The sequence below is a fragment of the Ornithorhynchus anatinus genome, chromosome 16, assembly GCF_004115215.2.
Source record: "Ornithorhynchus anatinus isolate Pmale09 chromosome 16, mOrnAna1.pri.v4, whole genome shotgun sequence".
NCBI classification, from domain to species: Eukaryota; Metazoa; Chordata; class Mammalia; order Monotremata; family Ornithorhynchidae; genus Ornithorhynchus; species Ornithorhynchus anatinus.
The window spans coordinates 938,514-956,333 of record NC_041743.1 but is presented as its reverse complement, the minus strand read 5'-3'; the positions used below and the strand labels follow the sequence as shown (position 1 = coordinate 956,333).

General features: G+C 57.3%; 1 protein-coding gene across 1 annotated transcript; it reads left to right on the top strand.

Annotated features, from left to right (window-relative positions):
• Positions 1-16,219: 16,219 nt before the first annotated feature.
• On the top strand, positions 16,220-17,095 carry GJA5 (gap junction protein alpha 5). The gene has a single exon (XM_029080937.2). It carries the CDS (start codon positions 16,220-16,222, stop codon positions 17,093-17,095), a length of 876 nt encoding a protein of 291 aa, XP_028936770.1.
• Positions 17,096-17,820: the final 725 nt, after the last annotated feature.

The following is a 17,820-nucleotide window of genomic DNA, read 5'->3' as shown; positions in this document are numbered from 1 at the left end:
CTTGAGCCTGCCTACCCGCTAGCGGGCGGCCATGGGACCGAGGTAGGCTGATGATGGTTGGCTAAGGGCTTCGGAGCGGATTTTCCACAGTGGGTGTAAGTTCAGAGTTCTCCCCGGCACTTGGCACAAAGGCAGTCACTCGTGGTCCTCCGTGACTTCCAAGGAGCCCCCGGGGAGCTCAGAGACCCTTGTGGGGGGAGCAGGGTGGGGTTTGCTCCCCATAAAGACTCCAAGTGAAGCCCCAGACTCTCACTGGAGGGAGAGTCGGGGACGGAGAGGGGAGAGTCAGGAGTGTGGGATGGTTCACGCTGAGTCACTGGAGGGAGAATCAAGGATAGAGAGGAGAGTCGCGAATGCGCTTTCCTGGATACCCACCCTCATGGCTAGGCAAGGGCCAACCAAAACCCCTGATTCTCCCCTCTCCATCCCTAACTCTCCCTCCAGAGACCCAGCGTGGACCATCCCACACTCCTGACTCTCCCCTCTCCACCACTGACTCTCCTTCCAGGGACCCACCCCAGACCATCCAAGAGGGGATTTCGGTGTCAGGTGGACCCCCTCCGGAGAAGGCAGAGGCTCGGCTCCAGCCCTGTTTGTTCAGAGAGGGGCCTGGGGCAGGGGGCCAGGGGGCTCTGAATTCCGTGGGGATTTTCCACTCAGACGGTAGGCGAGGCAGACGGGGGCGGCCCCATTGAGCGGAGCAGTTCATGCGTGAGGGCAGATTGGGTTGGCTCCAGGGCGCACGACCCCATGACCTCCTCTCGTCGCAGTTCCCAGGGCACAAAGCTATCTTTCCTCAATCTGCTTAGCCAGAAATCAGCCTTCGGCACCATCCCCCCAAAAGCCCCCCCGGTAAGAGAGGGGGGCACCCCGGGCCCGGTCAGGAAGCCTCTCCCATCTCTTCCCCTGCCAGGGCCTGGAAAATCAGAGGTCCCTGAGGAAGGGAGTTCTCAACACCATCGACCTCAAAGCAGCATGGTGTGGTGGAGGGAGCACGGCCAGGGAGTCAGGAGGTCATGAGTTCTAATCCTGGCTCTGCCATTTGCCTGCTGTGTGCACTTGGGCGAGTCACTTTACTTCTCTGGGCCTCAGTTACCTCATCTATAAAATGGGGATTGAGAGTTTGAGCCCCACATGGGACAGGAACTTTGTCCAATCTAATTTGCTTGCATCCACCCCAGTGCTTAGTATTTATTCATTCATTCAATCAATCGATTGTATTTACTGAACGCTTTATGTGCTCACAGCACTGTACAAAGCACTTGGGAAAGTACAATACAACAATAAACAGTGAAAATCCCTGTCCACAAAGAGCTTGTAGTCATAGTTCAGGGCCTGTAGTGAAGAAGAAGGAGAAGAAGAAGGAGAAGAAGAAGAAGGAGAAGAAGAAGAAGGAGAAGGAGGAGAAGAAGGAGAAAGAGGAGAAGAAGGAGAAGAAGGAGGAGAAGGAGGAGAAGAAGGAGAAGAAGGAGAAGGAGAAGGAGGAGAAGGAGGAGAAGAAGGAGAAGGAGGAGAAGAAGGAGAAGAAGGAGAAGAAGGAGGAGGAGGAGGAAGAAGAGGAGGAGGAGGAGGAAGAGGAGGAGAAGAAGAAGAAAAAGAAGGAGAAGAAGGAGGAGAAGAAGAAGAGGGAGAAGAAGAAGGAGAGAAGGAGAAGAAGAAGGTGGAGGAGAAGGAGAAGGAGGAGAAGGAGAAGGAGAAGAAGAAGGAGGAGGAGGAGGAGAAGAAGAAGGAGAAGGAGGAGAAGGAGAAGACAAAGGAGGAGGAGAAGAAGGAGAAGGAGGAGAAGGAGAAGGAGAAGACGAAGGAGAAGGAGGAGGAGGAGGAGAAGGAGGAGGAGGAGAAGGAGAAGGAGGAGAAGGAGGAAAAGGAGAAGGAGAAGGAGAAGAAGGAGAAGGACAAGAAGGACAAGAAGGACAAGAAGGAGATGCAGCAGCAGCAGCAGCAGCAGAAGCAGAAGGAGCAGAAGAGGAAGAAGAAAACCGAGGGCCCGAACAGGGGGAGTATGGTCACTAGAGGGCGCGCGCGCCCCACCGAGCCGCCGCGGGCCCCGACCCCACCCTAGGGCCCACCCCGCCCCACGCCTCCTCCAGGAGGCCCTCCCTCCCTCCCTTCCTCCCTGCCTCAACCCTCCTCCTGTCCTCTTCTCCCACTCCCTCCCGCGACGCCCTGACCTGCTCCCTTATTCATACTCACCCCGCCCCAAAGGACTTATGTCCCTATCCCTCCATATCTTCTAGACCGTCAGCCCGTTGGTGGCCAGGGATGGTCTCTATCTGTTGCCCAATGGTACTCTCCAAGAGCTTAGTACAGTGCTCTGCACGCAGTAAGCGCTCAGTAAATAAGATTGAATGAATGCCTTTTTAAATATAAATAATAATAATGGCATTTCATTCATTCGATCATATTTATCGAGCGCTTACTGGGTGCAAAGCACTGTATCAAGTGCTTGGGAGAGGACGGTATAACAACAAGCAGACTCATTCCTGCCAACGAAGAGCTCACCATCTAGACGGACATTAAGGGAAATAAATAAATAGATAAATCGATCTGTGAAGCGCTTACCACGTGCCAGGCACGGTACTAAGTGCCGGGGTGGATACAAGCAAATGGGGTTGGACGCGATCCCTGTCCCACGTGTGGCTCACTGTCTCCATTCCCATTTTACAGATGAGATAACTAAGGCACAGAGAAGAAGAAGAAGAATGGTATTTGTTAAGTGCCTACTATGTGCAGAGCACTGTTCTAAGCGCTGGGATAGATACGAGGAGATCAGGTGGTCCCACGTGGGGCTCACAGTCTTAATGCCCATTTTGCAGATGAAGTAGCTGAGTTGCAGAGAAGTAAAGTGACTCGCCTAAGGACACACAGCAGATAAGTGGTGGAGAGGGGATTAGAACCCACGACCTTCTGACTTCCAGCCCTGGCTCTGTCCACTACACCATGCTGCTTGACATGTCTCCCCTTCTAGATCGTTCATTGTGGGTGGGGAATGTGTCTATTATATAGTTACATTGTACTCTCTCAAGCGCTCGGTAGCACATAGTAAGCGCTCAATAAATACGATTGACTGATTGACTGGTTTTGAAAACAGCTCCTCGCCCCAGAGCCGGGCAGAGCCGGAGTGGAGAGAGACGGCCAAGGGAAGGTTCGGGCCCACTCAGAACACAGCTGGGGAGGCTTACCCAAGTCCGAAATAGCAACTACTCAAGAAAACGAATGAATGCCGTTTCCCAGGGCCCGTCTCCCTGACGGGACAGAGAGAAACGGGAGAGGTTGGTGTTGGGGACCCACGTGCGAGAAACCGCCGCTGACTCAGACAGCTCGCATGGACTAGAGAGCCAAGACACACCAAATCAGAGCCGAGGCTTGAGACAGAGCACCTGTCTCGCGGCGGGAGACGAGGCGGATCGAGGATGTGACGGAATCCGGGGCCGGGCCCCGCGGTCGTTGGGAGGGCCATTCTTCGGAGGCTTGGGCGGCAGGCAGATGGGATGATGGAGAAATCCCTGCTGGATGTCAGAAGAGCCCTCCGGTGACTCCGGCGCCGCCAGATCTGGGAACGGGGAGGGCTCCGGGAGAGCTCCGGGATGCAGACGACTCCTGAACCAACAAGAAGACTTGCGAGATAAAAGCTTTGGGAAAGTCGGTCGGTGGAATCTATTGAGCACCTACTGTGTGCAGAGCACTGTACTAAGTGCTTGGGAGAGAAAACAACAACAAAATAACAAGGGAGGACTGGAAGCTCCTCTGATTTCTCCTGCAAAAGAACTGCTATCACTCTGAAGCTTTTAGAGGACAGGGACTGTATCTTCTTCTACCGTATGACAGGGAAATAGTGGGGCTTAGCAGAAGGAGCAGGGGCCGGGGAGTCAGAGGACAGGGATTCTAATCCTGGCTCTGTCACTTACCAGTGCTGTGACCTTGGGCAAGTCACTTCACTTCTCTATGCCTCACTTCCCTCATCTGCAAAATGGGGATTCGATACCTGTTCTCCCTTCTATTTAGATTGTGAGCCTCATGTAAGACCTGATTATCTTGTATCTACTCCAGGGCTTAGTGTAGTCCTTAGCACATAGTAGGTGCTTAACCAATACCACAGTTATTATTAGTATTATTATTATTGTTATTAATTATTGTGTTCCTCAGGTACCTAGGTTCAGGACTCTGCACACAGCAGGTCCTCAGGGCAGCACTGATCTTAGAATTAGGCACACAGAGCTCTGCATACAAGAGGTCTTCAGTGCTGAGCTTTGCACACAGTAGCTGCTCAGTATACAACTCAGTCCAGAGGGACACTCAGTACAGAGCTCTGCACCAAGTAGGTGCCCAGTAAATAGCTCTGCACCCAGCAGGTGCCCAGGACAGAGTTCTGCACACAGGAGGTGCCCAGTCTGGCACTTCTGAGTCTTCAATCTGACAGCTTATCTTTGATCCTCCACAACCACGTAGCCATAGTTGGCCTTTGATTCTCCCGCAAACCTGGAGCCACCACTGAAGTTTAACCCCTGCCCCCTTCCCTCCACCAGCCTTCCTCCCTGGAGCTCTCCCTGAGAGCCGGATCGTGAGGATGAGGCGACCGACTCGGTGCTGACCGGCAGAGCTAGCATCGTGGACGCGGGAAGATTGGTAGGACAGGTGGGGTGGGCGGGAGTGAAATGGGGAGTGGAGTTTTGCTCCTCCCACCCTGGCGGGAACCCCATTTTGGGAACGCGGGTCCTCACCCAGATTCTCTGCTGGATTGCAGCCCCCTAAACCCCTGTGGGGCCCGAGGGGAGCGGGGGGAGGTCCCCTGTGCAAATGGGACCAACCCTAACCCATGCCAGACCTCCAGTGGCTGGGACCCCGGCACCTCCAAGAGTGGAGAGGACTCTGCCCTGTGTTTGTACCCCCCATGGTAGGGGGCTGCCCTGGGCTCAGTCAGCAAGCAGCAGCCTCCGTGCCACTTCTGTTTCCCAATGCTGCTCATTCATTCAGTCAGGCAGTCGATCGTATTTACTGTGTGCAAAGAACTGTACTAAGCACTTGCTGGAGTACAACATAACAATAAACAGACACATCCTGCTTGATGACCCCCGGGCTGTGTCTCTCTGGGAGGAGTCGGAGTGGCGCCCCTGAGGTTGGGTGGGAGAGGGTAGAACAGTGGGTAGAGAGAGAGGTAGGTCTGGGGGCCCCAAGACTGGAGGGAAGAGATTTGGATGGCCAGCCAGATCACCAGGTCTGAGGAGGAGCACGTGCGGCCCAAGGGCGAGGCCCTGGGCTGGGGTCACTGGGGTCATGGGGCTCAAAGGGCCAGCAGATCGTCAGTGACCCAATCTGACCCTCCGAAGCACAGTTATTCAGGGGGCAAATGGAAAAATGAACCTGATTGGGCAATGGCTGTCTGAGAGAGCAAAATCCTGCTGGTTTCCATCATCTGAGCTCCCCGTCGTCTGCGTTGGCTCTCCCCAGCTGGTTTCTATAACCGACCCCCTGCCGCCAGGCTTCAGATAACTGGCTCCCCACAGATGGGGGCTTGGAGACCAGGCTCCCCCCGACCTGGGTTCCAGTAACTGGCTCCCTGCTGACTGAGGATCCTGGTGGGTAAGTCGAGGAACAAAGTGCTGAGGGCTCACAGTCTCTCTAGATCCGTGCGTGTGTCCCTGTCTCTGTATATCTGTCGCTCTCTCTTCTTTCTGGGTCTATCTTTTTCTGTGTGTGTGTCTCTCTCTAGTCTTTGCCTGTCTTCTAGTAGGTATCTATTTTTGTGAATGTGTCTCTGGGCATATCTCTCTGAGTCCCTGTCTCTGCGGTGTGGGCCCCTGTATCTCTTGGTCTCAGTCTCTCTTCTTCTCCCTGGAGTTTTCATCCCCCACTGCACCCTACTGAGTTCAGATTGCTGTCCTGTGTCCACTGTATACAGAACATTATATTGGGTGTCCATACTGGGTAGAGCATTGTTTTAGACTTCTACTATGGGCAAAGCACACTGTACTGGATGCCTTCTGTGTGTGGAGCATTTTCCTGGGTGCTTAGGAACATACAACAGAAGTAAAAGACATAATCCCTGTCCTCAAGGAGTTGCCGGTCAAGCAGAAGGGAAGGAAGGAAGCAGAAAAGAAGCCCCAACTTTTTCCAGCTGGGCTTTACAATGGGAATTCAAATGTGCAATTATCTCGCAGTGGGAGCTGCTGCCTCAGTGGTGATTCCAGGTTCTTCCCTGATCACTGCGACCGCCCACTGAGCCCCGGGGGTGGAGCAGGAGCCAGAATCCTCAAGGGGCTCGGGGAAGGGGGGCTACTGGCCAAGGAAGCAGCGTGGTTTAGTGGATAGAGCCCGGGCTTGGGAATCAGAAGGACTTGGGTTCTAATTCCGACTCCACCACAGGTCTGCTCTGTGACCTTGAGCAAGTCACTTCACTTCTCTTTACCTCAGTTACCTCATCAGCAAAATGGGGATAAGAGTGTGAGCCAAAGGTGGGACCGGGACTATGTCCTACCTGATTAACTTGTATCTACCCCAGCGCTTGGAACAGTGATTGGCACATAGAAAGGCCTTATCAAGTATCATGATTATTATTATTATTGATGGAGATAGGAGAAGGCCCCATGGGCTGAGGGGAACAAGCCAGAAGCCCCAAGACCCAACTGGCGGTGGTGTGAAGAGGCGATGGTTTGGTCACGGTGGCATTGCTGAGGTGGGAATACACGGCAAGGTCACGGCGGAGAGCGTGGAGGTGGTACGGCCGTGGCGGTGGCAGTAATGGCGTGATGTCAGTGGCGCGGCCAACGCCGGTGAGATCAGCCGGTATCAGAAGGGCCGGGAGCCGAGCCGAGGCGGGCCAAGGTGGGATCCTCAGCCAGCAGAGGCAGGGAATGGGTCTGCCGTCTCTGGCGTGTAGTCCTCTCCCAAGTGTTTAGTATAGCACTCTGCCCACAGTAAGTGCTCAATAAATACCATTGTTGATGATGATGATGATGATGATAATGAAGTGTTGCTAACAAGGCCAGGGCTCCGCTCTGTCTGGGCAGCAGGGCCAGGATGGAAAAGGGGTGTTCCTGGGCCTGTCTCTCTGCCATCCACCCAATAGTTCCCAGGGGACCTCTCCCTTGCACAGGCGGGGGACCCGAACTCCCACAAGAAGCCCCACCTCGGAAGAGACGAGAGCAGAGTTCCCCTACCACCTTCCCGAGCCCGTGACCAAAGAGGCCCCCTCCCCACCTCAACCTGGAGCAAAAGCCCCTCCTATGAGACAGCAAGTTCTGGCTCCAGCCTAGCTCCAGATCCAGCTCTAGTTCCGACTGCAGGTTGACCTCCACCCCCGGCTCCAGCTTTTGCTCCTGCTCCAGATCCAGCTCTAGTTCTGGGTCCAGGCCCAGCCCTGGCCTGTCTGCAGCTCCAGCTCCACTTCCAGTTCCAGATCCGACTTCAGTTCTGGCTCCAACTCCGGCTCCAGCCTCATTTCCGCCTCCAGGTCGGGCTCCGGCTCTGGCTTTGCTCCCAGAGGCACCGAGACTGGTTAACAAGCCCCTTACTAGGGACTCCATACTTCAATGTGGAGGCTGGAAGAGGGATGAGGGACAAGAGGGGAGTAGCAAGAGTGAAATGGGGACAGAGAACGAGAGCGACGGAGAGAGTACGGGGGTAAGAGGGGCTGGGGGTGAGGGCAGAGTTTGAGAGCAGAGTGGATCTTATCTGGGGAGGGAAGGTCCTCGACAAGCATTTCCCACCAAATCCCTCCGGTTCGGACCCCGGCTCTCCGTCGGAGGCCGGCTATCTTTATCGGCGTCTCGGGGCGGCCGCTGACCATCTGGCGATTCCGGCGCTGGCGGCGGTGGCCGCGGGGGCCCATTCCTCAGCCCCGCCAGACAACGATGAGTGGGGCGGCTGGGCAGCCCCTCCCCCGGCCTCCCCGGCCTCTTTCGAAGCCTCAGCTGTCCCAGGGAGACAGGGGAGGGGCAGGGGAGTCGGAAGAAGACCTCCGGGCCCCCTCCCCAACCAGCCCCGGGTCGGCCCCAGCTGCCTCGGAATGGCGCTCGCTCAGAGGGGAGAGGAGAGTTCCCTTCCGGTCTTCCCGTGGGCGGCGGCCCCCAGCAATCGGTACCACCCGGCCCCAGCCGGGACAAAAACGATGTCGGGAACCACTGCGGGTCTGCCCCTGGAAGGCTAAGCCCTGCGGCGAGGCTGCTTGGCCTGATGGAAGCAGTGCAGCCCGGCAGAAAGAGCGCTGGCCTGGGAGTCAAGGGACCTGGGTTCTAATCCCGGCTCTGCTACCTGCCTGCCCTGTGACCTTGGGCAAGTCCCTTCACTTCTCTGGGCCTCAGTTACCTCCTCTGTAAAATGGGGTTAATAGGAAAATCTGTTCTCCCTCCTGCCTTAGACTGTGGGACGGGGACTATGTCCAACCTCAGTGTCTTTTTTCTACCCCAGTGCTCAGCACACAGTAAGCACTTAACAAATGCCACAGTTATTATTATTGACCACGTCTAGGGGTCAGGATCAGTCTATCAGTTATTTTTCGAGTACTTACTGTGTGCAGAACCTTGTAATGAGCGCTTGGGAGAGGATAACACGATAGAGTTGGTAAATATGATCCCCGCCCTCAAGGAGCTGACATTCTAGAAGGAGACACCCAGAAGACTCAGGTTCTAGTTCCAGCATTGTCCCTGGCCTACTCTGTGACCTGGGGTTAGTCACTGAACCTCTCTGGGCCTCAGTTTCCTCCTCTTTGAAATAGGGATAAGATCCCTCCTCCCTCTCCCCCTAAGACCGCGAGCCCTGTGTCTGACTTGATTTCCTTGTATCAGCCCCATTGCTTGACAGAGTCAGTGCTGAATTGAAGCCGGCACCATCACTTCTCCCGGTTGATGATGATGACCACGGTATGTGTTAAGCACTTATTATGCACCAAGCACTGTCCTAAGCATTGGGATAGATACAAGTTAATCAGGTCAAACACAGTTCCTGTCCCTCTTGGGGCTCACAGTCTAAGTAGGAGGGAGAACGGAAGTTGAATCTCCATTTTACAGATGAGGACTTGCACAAGGTCATACAGAAGAACCAGGATTAGAACCCAGCTTCTCTAACTGACAGGACCGGGCTCTTTTCCCTAGGCCTCCCTGCATCCCAGGTTGAAGTGTTGCGAGACCTCCCATGAAGAATTTGCCCGGTTCCGAGAGGCCGTCCAGTCTCCCCACACAGGCAGGTCCACGGGGCGCTCCTCCGTGTCCTCCTGCAGACGCGGCTCACACCTCCGGCCGGACGCTTCCTGGCCTCCGCTCATGCTTAGCCCCACCGAGCCCAGGGAAGACCCGTGTTCCGGCCGAGCGGACCGCTCTGTTGTGGGAACCAAGGTTAGGAATCAGGACCCAGATTCCTGGGGCTGCCCCGGGTCACTGTGGCCCAGCTGTCACCCTCTTCATCTGGAGGGACCGAGACAGTGGGCAACCCCCACTCCCAACCTCCGCACATGGAAACATTCCTCCCAGAGAGAGACGGCCACTTTCCACATGGAATTCCTGGCTTCCTCCTCGGCTGGACAAATTTAGCAGCAGCCGGGAACAGCAGCGGGCTCTGGGTGCTGGCGTCTGGGCACTGGCCTTTGGGAGCTGGCTTCTGGGCACAGGGTCCTGGGCGCTGGGTCTTGGGCTGGGCCGGGCAAGGGGACCATCAGGGAGAGAGAAGGAGCCTGGGTCCTGTGCATCCCAAATGGGAGGGACAGGGCAGAGAGGGGGAGAGAGTGGTGCCCGGGGGGACACTGTGCTGAACTATCCCCTGCTCCCTCACTCTTCCTTCTCATCCCTACTTCACCCCTCCTGCCAGTGACCATTTTTCTTTATTAAAGGATCGGGCTCTCCAGAAGAAAGAGGATGTTTGGCTGGTCGATCCCCTCCCTTTCCCAGATCACCCAGCCACAAATGGTCCTTACCTGAAGCAGCTCCCTGCCAGGACGGGGAGATGTGTCGGTTGGTCTGCAGGAACAGAGGACCACCGTGGCCAGCCATCAACTTACTCACTCACTCATCCAACCAACCATCCATCAATCTCTCTCTCCATCAATCCATCCATTAATCCATCCATCCAACAAACCGACAATCTGGAAATGTTGAATATCGAGCACTCACCGAATGCGGAGCACCGTATTAAGCACTTCGGAGAATATGCCAAAAACAAGAGTCTTTTCCCTGGCCTCCATAACAGCCTAGTGAAAGAGGCTCTATCTCTCTCCCCATCAATCAGTGGTATTTATTGAGAGCTTACTGTGTGCAAAGTCCTGTACTAAGCACTTGGGAGAGTACCAGAGTTGGTAGACATGTTCCCAGCCCCTAAAGAGTTTACAGTCTCCCTTGTTGTCCCTGCCCTCTCTCCATTGCTGTTTCTGCCTCTCTCCCACTGTCTCTGGGTCTCTCCCTTCCTCTCTCCCACTCTCATAAATCACCCCCCACCCCCCGATCTCAAAATGGGCTTTCTCAGGCTGGTTGAGGTCAAGCTTATCTCTCCCTATGTCTCCTGCATCCCCTGACATTTCCTCCGGGCTTTGTTTGGTGGAGGTTTTTTGTGGTGAACTGAAATGTTCCCGTTCCCACGGGCTCTGGGAAAGAGTTTAGAGTGGTGCTTTAGCATTCGGAGGATCTTGGTTCCAATCCATTCCCCGGGGTCGGGGTCCATGGAGAGGCTGGGGCCAGCGGGTCATGGACAGCGGGGCCAGGTTTGGCCAGAAAGAGATGGACAGTGGGGCTCAGCTCAACCGGAGGGAGGGGCTGAGCTGGTGAGAGATGGACAAGGGGCCTGGGGTTGATCCATCTGCCCCTCTGGGCCTCTAGTAGGGAGGCTCAGACCATCATTTTGGACCTCGGGTCTCACCCGACCCCCTCTTTGTAGGAACCGCCACGAGCCCAGCCTCCAGCTCGGGGTGAAGAAGGGCAGGGCGGAGTCTTAGCCGATGCCTCAGGTAATCCAAACACCCGTCTGTGGTTCAGGCCCGAACCTCCTCCTCCAGGGCAAGACCGCAACTCCGCCCTTCCTGTTGGTCCCCGGGTGTCCACGACCATCAGTGGTGACCTTCTGGTCCCCACCGGATCCGAGAGCCCCAGACGTGGGTGTGCTGTCAGCGGCCCCCCAGAATGGGGTCACCCTCCATCCCACACTCGTGGGACAGGGCTGGCTGCCCAGGGCCACTGGAGAGCAGGTCCAAACCCAGGGAGCTAGGGAGGGGATGGCCCACCTCTCCCCCAGACCCATCCTGGCAGGCCATCCCAGCAGAATCTGTGCCTCATCTCCCTCCATATGACAGAGGGCCCCAAGCCGACAAGGCCACAATAAATGGGCTTTGGGGAGGAGGGAGCTTGGACCAACCCAGTCTGAGCCCCACGCTGCCAGTGGGCCAGGTTTCCCGGGAGCGGAAGCCGAGGGGCAGTTATGGCTTGGCTATTGTTTAGCCAACACAATCTGACTTCCTCTCCGGCAGCCCAATCCCACCACCCAGAATCCAGGAGCCGAGAGCCAGTCGGGGCCGGTACACCGATCGACACCTTCTCAATCCACCTCTGCATAGGGTAGATTCTCAGTCTAGTGCTCTGCAAATTGCAGGCGCTCAGAATAGTGCTCTCTACACGGTAGGTGCTCAGAACAGCACTCTGCACATGGTAGGTGCTCAGAAGAGTGTTCTGCACACGGCAGGTGCTCAGTAGTGCTCTGCACACGGAAGATGCTCAATACGGCCCTATGGACACAGTCGGTGCTCAGTACGACGTTCTGCACAAAGGGCAGAGATCAGCACAGTGCTCTGCTCGCAGAGTGGAGCTCGGCATCGTGAAGATAGGGGGTGGAGGGACGGCAGGTATAGAGAAGGCACCGTCCCGGCTTGGATGCCGGTGGTGAGGGTGTTTCCGTACCCTGTGAGCGTCGGGGAGAGATAATCTCTTGCACGCTCAACCCCCGGGCTCACGGCAGTACGGCCGGCCCCTTGCCACGGGGGTGGGCACCGGTCAGGCACCCAGGGGGCTGCCCCCAGACTCTGCCGTCTCTCCTTCAGCCCGAAGTGAGGAGGGAGATCTCCAGCCCCGGGCTGAGGGGCGAGGAGGGAAAGCCGTCCCCGCCGGCAGCAGGACGGGCCCTTGACTTGCGTTTCCAATAGTGAAGCAGCGTGGCTCAGTGGAAAGAGCGTGGGCTTGGGGGTCACAGGTCATGGCTTCGAATCCCAGCTCTGCCACTTGTCAGCTGGGTGATTGTGACTGTGGGCGAGTCACTTCACTTCTCTGGGCCTCAGTTCCCACATCTGTAAAATGGAGATGAAGACTGCGAGCCTCATGAGGGACAACCTGATGACCCTGTATCTCCCCCAGCGCTTAGAACAGTGCTCTGCACATAAGTGTTTAGCAAATACCAACATTATTATTATTATTCTCTGTGCCTCGGTTCCCTCATCTGTCAAATGGAGATGAAGACTGAGAGCCTCACGAGGGACAACCTGATGACCCTGGATCTCCCCCTGCTCTTAGAACGTAGTAAGCGCTTAACAAATATCAACGTTATTATTAGTATTATTAGCGGCGATGGTTTGCGCTGAGCCGTCCCCGCGGGAGCCAGGGGGCCGGCTGGGCGGGGGTGGGGCTTCCCGAAGGGCACCTGTGGGGCAGGTGAGTTGGGGAGCCCCCTCCTCATTTCTGCCCGGCCCCCCGCAGGCCTGGCTTTGCCGCCGGGCCCCGAGAGGGGGCGGAGGGAAGGCGGGAGGACCACCGGGGGGCCGCCGGGGACCAAGGGGGGCGGGAAAGAGGAAGGGACGAAGGGGCGGGGGCCGGGGGCCAGAGGGGAGAGGAGGCGGCCAAGCCCACAGACAGACAGACAGACCTTGGGCAAGGCTGACTCAGAGCCCCAGAGACTCGGAGAGACAGAGACAGGGCGTTCAAGGGAGACAGGGACAGCGACACACGGAGAGACAGAGAGCCGAGGAGACAGACGGGGGCAGAGAGATAGTCAGGGAGAGAGACCCCCCCACCGGGGTCCGAGGGGGCGACTGGGGAGGGAATCGGCCGGAGGAGGGCAGGGACCCTCCGAGAGAGACCCCCCCCCGGACCAGCCCCCGGAGACGTCGAGAGCGCAGAGACGACGAGAGCGCAGAGACAGCGGGACCGCAGAGACACCGGGAGGAGCCGGGGTAAGAGAAGGGTCCCGGGGAGGGGGATCCCCCGGGGAGGAAGGAGGGAAAGAAAGTTTCCCCGGCCATCTCCTGGCTCCGTGTCCTTCCCCCCCGCGGCCCCGGGGGAATGATAATAATGATGAGGATAATGACGGTATCTGCGAAGGGCTTACTATGTGCCGAGCACCTTTCTCAGCTCTGGGGGAGATACAGGGTCAACAGGTTGTCCCACGTGGGGCTCACAGTTTTCAACCCCATTTTACAGATGAGGGAACTGAGGCACAGAGGAGTCAAGTGGCTGGTCCTAGGTCACCCGGCAGACAAGTGGAGGAGCGGGGATTAGAACCCACGTCCTCTGACTCCCAAGCCCGTGCTCTTGCCGCTGAGAGTACGGTAAGCGCTTAACAAATACCACTCATTATTATTATTGTTATTATTATCTTCTCTTTTCACTCTCCGCTCCCTGCACGTCCCGCCTACTCCCCTGGGCGCGTTTCCCCGGACCGACGCTGCAGACCCTGGGCGGGGAGGGAGAGGGCTTGTCAATCATCCCGGCCCTCCCTTTCCCCATCTGAAGAATGGGGAGAATCCAACGTGTCACAACGGGACACTAATGTGGAAGCGCTTTGGTCGAGGGGAAGGCGGGTAGATTGGAGGGTTTGATGGCGGCCTCAGTAGGTCGGACCCCGTGAGCCCCGGCCGGGCGTCCTGAGTCCGGACACCCCGCGTTTAGCCGGGAAGAGGCCCGCCAGCCCAGCCCGGCCATATGGGAGCCAGGAATGCCCGTCCCTGACGGCCCGGGCCCGAAGGGTTGGAAGCCAGTCGGCAGGGTTAAGGATAAACCCATCCCACAGTCCTGACTCTCCCCTCTCCCTCCTCGACTCTCCCATAGTGACCATTCAACATCCCCGATCCTCCCCCAGTGACCCAACAGGGTCCATCCAGCACCCCTGACTCTCTCTTCTCATCCCCGACTCTCCCTCCCTGACTCGGACACCGACACTTCCACCTCTCCCCTCTCTATCTCCGAATCTCCCCCGTGGCCCGACACAAATGCTCGTCCGTGGATCTGCCCAAAAGTCTTTGGACCCCGCGGGTGTTTCCGGCTTCCCGTGGGGCTGGATCCTCTGGGCCGGCCGAGAAGTCTTTCCTGCCGTTTGTTCTAAACCTCCCACTGGTGGGGTGGGATTTGGGGAATGACAAATCCGTGTTCGCCCTGCCCCCCTTCCACTTCCGAATTCTGTGAGCTACAACCCTGCCCCCTCTCAGCCCGCGACTCCCCAGACTGTAGAGTCCTCGGCCACCCGCTCTCTCCTCGATCAATGGCACGAGAAGCAGCGCGACGTCGTGGACAGAGCGCAGGCCTGGGAGTCATAAGGTCATGGGTTCTAATCTCAGCTCTGCCACTTGTCTGCTGGGTGACTCGGGCAAGTCACTTCACTTCTCTGGGCCTCAGTTACCTCGTCTGTAAAATGGGATTGAGGCTGTGAGCCCCATGTGGGACAGGAACTGTGTCCAACCCGATCTGCTTGTATCCACCCCAGCGCTTAGTACGGTGCTTGGCACATAGTAAGCGCTTAATAAGGTCCGTTAATATATATTATTAATGCTAGGCACTGTACGGAGCACTTGGAATAGAATGGCAGCAGCCAGACACACATTCCCTGTCCCCAAGGAGTTTCCAATCTCTTCATCAGCAGACTGCGCCCCGTCACTGGCCTGCCCTAGTTCCAGCACAGGGGCAGAATTTAGTTGGTGCTGACATCGTGTATGTTTGTAACGGAAGCAGCGTGGTCTAGGGGAAAGAGCCCGGGACCTGGGAGTCGGAGGATCTGGATTCTCATCCCAGCTCCTCCACATGTCACTTAACTTCTCGGTGCCTCAGTTCCCTCATCTGTAAAATGGGGATTAAGACTGTGAGCCCCACGTGGGACAACCTGATTCCCCTATGTCTACCCCAGCGCTTAGAACAGTGCTCGGCACATAGTAAGCGCTTAACAAATACCAACATTATTATTATTATGTCTACTTGTGTGACCGTGGGCAAGTCACTTTGCTTTTCGGTACCTCGGTCCCCTCATCTGCAAAATGGGGATTCAATACCTGTTTTCCCTCCTACTAAGACTATGAGCTCCATATGAGACCTGAGTATCTTAAATCTCCCCCAGCACTTAGTACAATGCTTGGCACACAGTAAGCATTTAAAGGTTACCACAATTATTATTAGGGGTCCAGAGCCTCGGTTTCCTTCCTTATTCCTTATAATAATAATAATAGTTACGGTATTTGTTAAGCGCTTACTATGTGCAAAGAACTGTTCTAAGCGCTGGGGTTGATACTAGGTGATCAGGTTGTCCCACGTGGGGCTCACGGTCTTCATCCCCATTTTCCAGATGAGGTAACTGAGGCACAGAGAGGTTAAGTGATTTGCCCAAAGTCACACAGCTGAAAAGTAGTAGAACCGGGATTAGAACCCATGACCTCTGACTCCCAAGCCTGGGCTCTTTCCACTAAGCCACGCTGCTTCCTTATCTACCCTACTTGGGCCGTGAGCTCCATGAGAGACAGGATCTCTGTCCGACCTAATGAATTTGTACCTACCCCAGCACTTAGAACAGTATTTAGGCTGGGAGTCAGAGGACCTGGGTTCTAATCCCAGTTTGGCCACTTACCTGCTGTGACCTCTTGGGCACGTCACTTCTTAAGTTCTCTGTGCCTCAGTTACCTCATCTGTAAAATGGGGATTAAGACTACGAGTCCCATATGGGACGGGGACTGCATCCAACCTGATAAGCTTGCATCTACCCCAGCGCTTAGATCAGGGCTTGACACACAGTAAACCCTTAGCAAATACCGTCATTATTCACAAGTACCATAAAGGGGCAGAAAGGAAATATTACAAAAAGGGGACGGGGGACGGAAAGGCTTGGGTCTCCCAGAGATGTTCTGAGCCTCAAGCGGGATCACAGGAGCTTTCGGAGAGAGCAGGAAGGCTTAGAGCTCCCCGGGGGCTGTGGTTATGGCTCCCAGAGCCACTCCCGGCTCCGCCACGCTCCTGCCAACCTCCCGGTCTCTGTTCTCCGCAGAGGGGCCCACCGAACCGCCATGGGCGACTGGAGCTTCCTGGGGGAGTTCCTGGAGGAGGTGCACAAGCACTCCACCGTGGTGGGCAAGGTCTGGCTGACCGTCCTCTTCATCTTCCGCATGCTGGTGCTGGGCACGGCGGCCGAGTCCTCGTGGGGCGACGAGCAGGCCGACTTCCAGTGCGACACGCTGCAGCCCGGCTGCGAGAACGTCTGCTACGACCAGGCCTTCCCCATCTCCCACATCCGCTACTGGGTCCTGCAGATCATCTTCGTGTCCACGCCGTCGCTCGTGTACATGGGCCACGCCGTGCACCACGTGCGCATGGAGGAGAAGCGGAGGGAGCGCCGGGCCGGGGCGGGAGAGAAGGAGGGAAGGGCCGGGGAGGGAGACCAGGCCCGCCGGGGACCCGAGGAGGGCAGGATCGTGCTCCGGGGCGCCCTGTTGCACACCTACGTGTGCAGCATCCTGGTGCGCACGGCCGTGGAGGTGGCTTTCCTGGTGGGCCAGTACCTCCTGTACGGGGTCTTCCTGCAGACGCTGCACGTGTGCCGCCGCGCCCCCTGCCCCCACGCCGTCAACTGCTACGTGTCACGGCCCACGGAGAAGAACGTGTTCATCGTGTTCATGTTGGCCGTGGCGGCGCTGTCGCTGGGCCTCAGTCTGGCCGAGCTCTACCACCTGGGCTGGAGGAAGGCCCGGGGCCGGCTGCGGGGGCCGGGCGCGGGGGCCGAGGGCGACCTCTTCTTCGGGCCCGCGCTGGCGGCACGGCAGAACACAGCCAACCTGGCAGCTGAGCGTGGGGGGCGAGCCCTGCCGGGCCCAGAGGCGGCCAGGGACAAGCGGCGTCTCAGCCACGCCAGCAGCAAGGCCCGCTCGGACGATCTGTCCGTGTAGCTCCCGCGGGGGCTGTAGAGACCCCTGGGGGAGGTCCCAGGCCCTGGGCGGGAAGGATCGGGGAAGCTCTGGTTCCCCCGTCTTCACCTGGGTCCCTGAGACTGGCACTGAACCACTGCGACCTCGGCCCCTGGGGTCCGCCCAGGACCCAGCCTGGTGCGCAGACCGACGCCCGACTCAAACAGCGTCCCCCACCCCCGGCCTCGACCCTCCCTCCTCCAGTCGCAGCAGTGCCGGGAGCCTGGTCCGGGATCAGGTACAGAGGGGCAGAAACGGCGAGTGGGTCCGACCTGGGGGGTGGAGTGAATGGGGGCACTGAGAGGGTCCAGTCCTGCCCCCTTGCACCTGCTCTTGAAGGGACCCAGGATGCCCCGCATCCACAAGTACGCTGAGTCGCCCCAGCACCCTGGTCTCCAAGGACCTAGGGGCACGGGACCCCCGTCTCCCCACCCCCATCGGAAAAAGGGGTCCACAGGCGGAGACCCAGAAGTGACGGCCGGAGAGCCGTCGGAGACCACCCAGACACCTCCCAGCCGATCTTTCAGGGTCTTCCCTGAAGACCTTCACGCGAGTGCTCTCTCCCCTTCTTGCCCCCAGCCCACCCCCCTTCCAAACACTTCGGCCCCTCGTCTTCCTCACGCCCTCCAGCCTCTTCCCTTGCTCCTCAGTCAATCAATGCTGAGCCTTTCCTCACTTCCCTTTTCACTCCCTTCTCGTCCCACTCT